Below are 9091 nucleotides of genomic sequence, written 5' to 3' on the forward strand. Positions count from 1 at the left end.
GTGATCAGACAGTAAAGTGATCAGACAGGAAAGTGATCAGACAGTAAAGTGATCAGTCAGTAAAGAAGCTCAGACTGAGCGCAGAGTCACGGTGCTGAGTGCTGCAGCTCTGTCTGCTCTGGATTGAGTTACAGCTGGTCTCTGCCTGTGTGTGTGTGTGTGTGTGTGTGTGTGTGTGTGTGTGTGTGTGTGTGTGTGTGTGTGTGTGTGTGTGTGTGTGTGTGTGTGAGTGTAAATGAACACACACACACATGAATTAAATGGGAATGAATCTATTGTCTGAGATCAATTAGCACTTTAATTAATTTCATTTGCACTCAAATATCAAAGTTGAATTAAAAGCGTATTTCCTTGCGATGTCATTAATTACTGCGTCTCTGCTTTATGAAAGGAGGAACGTCTCATCTCAATGTTTTGCCATTTCAAGCTCCATTAGTTCTGTTTCTATTTAATTGAACCATCCGGCTGCTTGACGACACTCATCTGTGTCAACATGACAACGGCTCACACTACATCATACTGTTAAACTTTCATATACTATTATACTTTATGATACTATATTAAACTATATGATACTATAAAACTATACTACACTCTCTTACTGCACCGGGTCTCTATATTACAGTTCTATTGTAGCATGAATCTGTCACATCGTCCCTTAATGAGCTGATATATGATCCCCACACACACACACACACACACACACACACACACACACACACACATTTACCTTTAATGTGTTCATTATACTGAGACACTAAGGCACGACTGGGATCTGATTCTACTTCCTGTAACTCATTTGTCTTCATTAAAGTCAGCATGTTTCTGTTTATATACCTATATATATATATTGATCTATACATATTTACATATGTGTGTGTATATATAAATATAAACAGTAAATGACAGAATGAGTTCCTGATCAGCCGCTGTGTGGATCAATTGTGTGCGTGTGAAGTGTGTGTGTGTGCGTCTTTAAATCACTTTAAATCAACAAATTAAATCACAATCAAATGTGTGCGTCTGTCGTGTCTCAGTGTGCAGTGAAGCGTCTCTTTCCACGTGTGAGCTGGAACACCAGGGAAATTCAGCGTGGCAGGATTTGCATGGTGGAACTCAGACGGACGGCAGCAGGAATGTGATTATGTCAACAGAAGGCTGTCAGGTGCAAATGGCTCCGAGCCGCTCGCCCCACAACAATACCACAGGAGTTTTCAACACTTCAGATTTCCTACGGGACGGCCGTTCCATATTACCGTCTATAAAAAGAAGCAAATTGCCCGCTTGCAGGACCAAACCGCCGCTTGCCGGGGCCTCTGGCTGCTCCGCCGCTGCCTATTAGAGCTCTGGGTGGTGTTCTCCTCCTCTGGGCCCGACGGGCAGACGGGCCTGGCTGCAGGATGCCCCTCCCCCAGCAGCTTCCAGAGTTGTTCATGGGAACGGGACAGACGTGCGGACATAAGTATTCCTAACGTCCAACGCGTCTGGGCGGTCATTGGCTCGCCGGCGAAGACCTGAAATTAGAGCCTGGAGGAAGAAAACAGAGAGTGAAGCTGCCTGCTGATGAAGCTGGGAGCTGCTGGAGCGCACACACACACACACACACACACACACACACACACTCTACATGTGTACTCCAGCTGCACAGGCCTCTCACCCTGCATTACTTTATGTTAATTTTGGCTCTAATCTGCCAGCTTTGTCCATTTTGTGTTGCTGTTGCTTCTTAATCTCTTTGTTTCACACAAAATGAGTCACAAAGTAACAAAGTAACAAAGTTAGAACATTATATTTGTGCGACTCGTCTCATCTCAGCGACCTCACAAACTTTCCTCCTGCCATCTTTGCATGTTCTTACAAAACTCCCGTTTCCATAACACATTTCTCCATTAGCACAATGCTGATGTGTCCGTCTGTCAGTTTGCTTCAGCACCTCTGGTAACAGCAGCTGCCTCTTCCTCCTCTTCCTCCTCTCCCTCGCCGTGGTGACAGGCCGCTCGGCGAGCTGAGGGAGGCTGCATACGCCGCACGCTGACACGCAAACTTCCACAGCTTCTGCAAATGACCTTTGACGCGTCGCTGTGCTGTGGCTTTCCGATCAATTTAGCGAAGTGAAATCCAGAAGCTAGCAGCTCCATTACTGTCAGGGCCAACATAACACCACTAACACTCAGTGTCACTTCCATATGAACACAGCATGGAGATAACAGGAAGGCTTTAATTAGAGGGCACCATGGCAACAGAGAACATGTTTCTCTTTGACACAATGTGCTGAAGCTGACAGCTGCTAATTAATAGAGAAACGTCCCATTAGAGGAGCAGTTAGAGCTGCAGGTTCTCCTCTCCTGCAGCTCAGCCCCCGTCACAGCTTCAACAGGAGTTCTTCTTCTACTGAGCTCAATCTGCCAGGCAGCAGCTCATATCATACACGTTCTCTCTCAGGATGGGCCCCTTGCTCCAATCTAACAGTCACCCTTCACCTGGAGCTCCCCTTTATCATCCACTCTAAAACCATGTTTGACATGTTTGTTCATCACAGGTTTGTGTGTGTGTGTGTGTGTGTGTGTGTGTGTGTGTGTGTGTGTGTGTGTGTGTGTGTGATGCTTAATGGTGTTTTTCTGTCCCATCAGGTGAAGTGAAGGAGAGACGACAGGAAGTGTTTATCACATCCTGTCAGCCTGAAGACCAAAACCACCGGGGGTCTGAAAAATAAACAAAAAACACAATTAAAACGTCTAAAGTTAATTTCCGCTCTCTCACATGAGTTGGCATATCACTTAAAAATTAAAGCTCATTAAGCCTTTAAAGGTGCAGCCTTTGTTGCAGGTCATTAATTAATCTCCATTACCGCCCAACGAGCAAAACAGCTGTAATTATGGCCCACAAATGTTGATTGATAAATTGTGTACATAGGGATGGACAGAGGCAGACAAGGACTCTCTTCAAGGTTTATTTACTTCTGCTTTTGTTTGTTTTCATTTGTTTGTTCGGCCTGTTTATTATGCAAACGACCCGTCCTCCTCTTTGTCCTTGGGAGCCCGGCCCTGTGTGGCGCCAACGACTGAAGCGGCTTTACTGTAGACTTCATCCTAAAGCATGTGTATGATGAACATGCAGACTGGAGTAAAGGCAGAGTGGATGTCAGACGTCTGTCCCTTTGTTGTCCAGCAGAGATGAAGTTCAGTCAGTGTGCAGCCGTGCTCACATGAATATTCATCCCTGTTTGTTATTCCCGCTCTGCCGTCTTTATTTTCCTTGTGACAGGCACATTTGACCTTTGACCCCGCTCTCCATGGGAGCCTTGTCAGCCAACTCGCAAACAGCAAACGACTCGCTTCCATTTATTTACATTTTCATTTTGAAATCAAAGAGAGATTGGATCGTTTACATCAACAAGCACAGAGACAAAGTTAACCCCTGCATTCACTTAGATTAGGTTTGTTTATGTAGGAGGAGGAGGGGGGGGGGGCTGTACCACCGATCCTTACATTAGAGAAGCTGCTTCCTGCACGTTGGTTTGTTTTATTAAAAGAATAAAACACTTCTGAATGTCTGTTGATGCATTAATCCATTAATCAAGTGTGAATGTTGAAATGTTCCTGCAGGTTTGCTTTCAGCTTAAACAGCTGAAGGCTCCATCTGCTCTCACACACACACACACACACACACACACACACACACACAGACTACAGAGCTGAACGAGCTCAACTTCTTCATTTTTATAATATTAAAGCTATAAATTTGAAGTCCAAACCTAATCACAGAAACATAAATGGGAGATAAACTCTGCAGAAGCTTCAACATGAAGGATTAACAAGTCCAACTCTCTCTTTATACATATTTATATTTATATACAGTTATACAGTGTATTTATGCGTATGAATATATGAATATGTAAGTGTGTTTATGATGTTTATCCTGTACATATTCACACAGGAACATCTCTTATTGTATATCTTATTATGTTTGTCTATCTGAGTGTATTTATCAGATTTATGAGTGAATTTCAAAATGACTTTGGTGACAAACTGAGAATCTATGAAGAGGATAAACAAACAGCAGCTAAATAAACAAATCAGCTGTAAATAACCTGTAAATAAAATGTTTGGGTGGAAGCAGAAACTTTCTGATCAAATCTGAACCAAGAGAGGAAAAATCTGCCTGAAATAAATCAAAGTTGAAATCTGCACTGTTGTTTTCTGACGACTTATCAGAGAAACAGTGCTGCTGGAGTGTGTGTGTGTGTGTTAGGGGGTGTGCGTGTGTGAGTGTGTGTGTGAGTGTGTGTGTGAGTGTGTGTGTGTTTGGGTGAGTGTGGGAGTGTGTGTGTGAGGGTGTGTGTGTGCATGTGTAAGTAAGTTTGTGTTTGTGTGCATGTGGGGGCGTGAGTAAGTGTGTGTGCATATGAGTGTGTCTGTGTGTGTGTGGGTGTGTGTGTTGCATGTGTGTGTTGCATGCGTGTGTGTGTGTGTGTGTGTATGCGTGTGTGCGTCTCTCTCCTCTAGAAAAACCCAAACATCCAATCCCGCTCGTGGCAGCGCTCGCCCCGCCCTCCTGCTCTCTCATTGGTCGCAGCTCCTCTCCACGCCTCCTCTCCCGGGCCCCCATTGGTCGCCGCCCCCGCCCGTCTGGCTGAGTGACGTCCCTCCGGCCCCAGTCTCCTCCCAGCAGCAGCGGGCGCTATTTGAGTGGGAGCAGCGGGCGGTTGCGCATCGAGCCGGAGAGTATCCTGGTCCATGGGAAGCAGGGACGGTGTAGCGGTGTAGCTCTTCTCCGCGGCGGCGCCATGCTCTCCCCCGTGTCCGTGTCCGTGTGGATTACGCTCTGCCTGCACCTCTGCTGCTGCGTGGACTCCGGCTGGGCGCAGAACGGGAAGGAAGGTGAGTTACAAAGTTTGGACGCGTCGCATTCACGGAACCGCACCGGATCCCAGACCGCCGCCACGAGACGCGTCCGGATCCGAGCCCGACGCCGCTCCTGAGCCCATCCAGCGGGATCACGGGACGCTGACAGAGTGTCCGTTAAAGTCCCGTCCGGTCCGGTCCGGTCCGCTCCCGGGCTGCCGGCTGCGACCTCTGCGTGTTTTACGCACGGGGACGAGACGCTGTCGGAGGAGAATTACGCAGAATGTTTGCGTTTTCTCCCCCCCGGTGCCGCGCGCTGTGGCTCTAACTAGACTGTTTATTATCGATTAACGATCAATCACCGCAAAGCAGCTGATAGGAGCGGATCGATGGCCGCGGGCTGAAGCGGTGTTTCCTCCAAAGTGGCCTCGGCTGGAAGAACCGGATCAAGCTTCAACCTGCGGGAATCACGAACATTACTACCAAAACAAATCCGATGATTGAGATGTTTCAGGATTTTCCGGGTTTAAATAAAAGAGGAAAATTCCACACTTTTAATGAAAATGATCCTGGTTGATGTTCACCAGCAGGTTCATCAATTATGCGTTAAAATCCGCTCCAGAATTACACTAAATGATTCTTACGCGGCGCTGTGTGTGCGTGGATTTAATCTCTGATATCAAACACAAATCACGGGCATTCATAGATTATTCCTTGACGTTTCTATCGACGCCAGCGTCTCCGGAGCTTTCCTGCGGCGGTGCGTCCCGTCGCTTAATATTAACTACAACGATGACAACTTCATCCGATCCAGCCGCCGTCTGACGCTTTACGCGGCGCTGACTCGCTCTCATTAAACGGCTCCGGTGAGATCCGCGAACTCGCTCCGGTTCCGTGTTCCACCGCCGTTTTATGCTCGATTCGAGCCATAAATCCGCCTCAGCGAAGCCGCGTGGAGGTGACGCGCGTCGGGCTGGAGGCGGCGGACAGACGGACGCGCTGCTGGGACCTGAACGCAACTCCACACAGGAGGAAGTTTGGACCCAGATGAAGCTCAACCTGGGCTCCTTAATGTGGGACCAACCCGGACCTGATGGTTCTGCGCCTCCATTTCTTAATGTTGCCTGTAAATTCCCCTGCAGACACCAGGGGATCCGTGTGTGTGTGTGTCTGTGTGTGTGTGCGTGTGCGTGTTTAGCGCTGCTGGTAGAAAATAGGTCAGTGTATCTGCTGTAGAAGCATGTGTGGCCTCTCTGTAATACCCAGCAGCCCCGGCGCCCGCTGAGATTTAACCACCTGCCTCTGGTCTCCCTCCCTGTCACAGTGATTCTGCTGGACTCCAAGGCTCAGCAGACAGAACTGGAGTGGATCTCCTATCCTCCCAACGGGGTAAGTCAGTCTGCACCCCCCACACACACACACACATGTGAGGGGAAGGGTAAGACTGTATTAGACAGAGGTGTGTGTGTGTGTGTGTGTGTGTGTAGGATGTTTCTCATCACACAGAAACACTCCAGAATAAGAGCTGGAGCTCCTGCCAGGCGGGAGAGGAACACACTGATCTCACACACACGCAGGCCCGTCTCAAACCTGCCGTCACACACACACACACACACACACACACACACACACACACACACACTCTTTCATGTGAGTCATTTCTCAGCCTCTCAGGTGAAAGCAGAGTTTTCCATGTTTTTGTTAAAACGATCCTGAGAAACGGATCAAAAACACAAACCTGCTCCTCTTTGTTTTAGCGGCTAAACTCTCTGATCTTCCTCACACTCCTATTTTACCGTTGCCGGCTGCTTGATAACTTTACACACAAAGAGACGTTTGGAGGAAATTAGTATGAAATCCCTCTTATTTTATTTTATTATATTTTATTTTATTTGACACAACATTATCGTCGTGCGTGTGTGTGTGTGTGTGTGTGTGTGCGCCCGCCCGCCCAGCGTCCCATGTGAAGCCTCAGACGGCTTCACGGGCCGAGCGGGAATCAGATTCTCCGGCACAAAACGCTCCGGAAAAATCTCCTCTGTGTCAGGAGAGAAGGGAGGGAATCACAAAGAGAAGAAGAGATGAAATAACTAAAGAACTAAAGAATGTGCTGAGCTGCAGAGCGATGAGGTCATAGTGAGTCACTTGGCTGGTTTACACTCACACACTCAGTGCAGCGCTGCGATGAAGGCCGCACGCCGTCTTCTTCAGAGGTTTGCTGTTAGAATCGGGACGAATCGCAGCACGCAAACAGATCCAGATTGTACATTCATGCAGTAACACACACTTCCCCCCTCACACTGCGCGTACACAGCAGGTGGAGAGACTCACACACACTCACAGAGCGACCCGCCACACTCACAGAGCGACCTCACACACTCACAGAGCGGCGGGACGCGGCTCAGCTCTGTCTGCGGGCTGAGAGGCGTTCTGATCCCGACTCTGAACACGGCGGTCTGCAGGTTTAGACCCCAGATTGAGCCGGACTCCTCTCGGGGCCCGGGCCCCCTCGGCTCGGTGTGCGCCCCTGCACTCCGAGCACAAAGACTCGTCTGATTAAACATAAACAGATTAAAAAGGGAGCGTGTTTAAATGTGTTTGTGTGATTAAAGTGCCAGGCTTTTATTTGCTGCTAACACGTCTGACATCACTCCACTCTAATCTCCTTCATCTCCACGCTGTAATTAGCTTCATCTTCATCTCTTCATTTGCATTTTGCATCACGTCAGTTTTAATTTCACACTGAAACAAACGTCTCCACTGTCCGTCTGAGGTTTAGGGGTTTTTTAAAAAATGTTATAAATGTTTTATTAAAATCCTGTGTAGAAATATAATTTTTTTTATTTATAAATAAATAAAGTGTTTTATGTTTTAAATCCTCCTGATAGATTTCCCACTTCACCCCTCTCTGATTGATCTCATATTTATTGTTGTATTTTCCTCCACTTTAGTCTCCAGTCATCTTCTTCATCTCCGCTTTGTTTTCACCATTTTGTTGCCGTTTGCGCTCCGTCAGTTTAAAATCAAATCTGCTTCAAATCAAAGCGTTGTGACTTTGCTGCTCTGTGAGCTGATGGTCGCTCTGTGATCTGACGGTCGCTCTGCTTCATCACGGAAAGAAACTTGGCTCCACGAGCGGCGGACTCATTTTTTATTCTCTGCGTCTGAGTGTTTTAGCCATTTGTTAGCGGGCGATTGAAGCCGCGGTGTGTGTGTGTGTGTGTGTGTGTGTGTGTGTGTGTGTGTGTGTGTGTGTGTGTTGCGGCTCACGCTCCCCTCTTGTCGTTGCAGTGGGAGGAGATCAGCGGCCTGGATGAGAACTACACGCCCATCCGCACCTACCAGGTGTGCCAGGTCATGGAGCCCAACCAGAACAACTGGCTGCGGACTAACTGGATAGAGAAAGGCGACGCACAGAGGATTTTTGTGGAGTTGAAGTTCACGCTGAGGGATTGTAACAGTCTGCCCGGCGTGGTCGGGACCTGCAAGGAGACCTTCAACCTGTACTACCAGGAGACCGACTCCGAGGTGGGCAGGAACCTACGGGAGAGCCAGTACGTCAAGATCGACACCATCGCGGCGGACGAGAGCTTCACGCAGGGCGACCTGGGCGAGCGCAAGATGAAGCTGAACACAGAGGTGCGAATCATCGGCCCGCTGTCCCGGCGAGGCTTCTACCTGGCCTTCCAGGACGTCGGCGCCTGCATCGCCCTCGTCTCCGTCAAGGTTTACTACAAGAAGTGCTGGTCCATCATCGAGAACCTGGCCACCTTCCCCGACACGGTGACGGGGTCGGAGTTCTCCTCCCTGGTGGAGGTGGAGGGCGTGTGCGTGAGCGACGCCGAGGAGGAGGCCGACAACTCTCCCAAGATGCACTGCAGCGCCGAAGGGGAGTGGCTGGTGCCCATTGGGAAATGTATATGCAAAGCTGGGTTCCATCAGAAGGGAGACGCGTGTGAACGTGAGTGGCTTTACTTTACACACACACACACACACACACACACACACACACACACACACACACACACACACACACACACACACACACACACACACACACACACACACACACACAAGGGAAAAGAGCAAAGAAACACAACACGGCTTTATGATCCAGCAGCACCGTAAACATCAAAGTCATGATAATAACGTCGCAGACGGCTGAAATAAATCCATAAAATCATAAATCCATTTTCATAAATGTGTTTCATCGTCACACACGCCCACACACACACATACACACGCGC

The 9091-nt window shown here is 48.5% G+C and overlaps 1 protein-coding gene across 1 annotated transcript; it reads left to right on the forward strand.

Moving 5' to 3' along the window:
• Positions 1-4697: 4697 nt before the first annotated feature.
• LOC142990320 (ephrin type-A receptor 7-like) lies at positions 4698-8805 on the forward strand (the record flags this gene model as incomplete). The annotated part of the gene is made up of 3 exons (XM_076140069.1): positions 4698-4880; positions 6169-6233; positions 8136-8805. Coding segments are annotated over exons 1-3 (829 nt in total), but the record flags the coding sequence as incomplete, so codon positions are not given.
• Between the last annotated feature and the right edge of the window lie 286 nt (positions 8806-9091).

This window comes from Genypterus blacodes, unplaced genomic scaffold (assembly GCF_046128005.1).
Source record: "Genypterus blacodes isolate CSIRO-AG114 ecotype Tasmania unplaced genomic scaffold, CSIRO-AGI_Gbla_v1 ptg000511l_1, whole genome shotgun sequence".
NCBI lineage: Eukaryota > Metazoa > Chordata > Actinopteri > Ophidiiformes > Ophidiidae > Genypterus > Genypterus blacodes.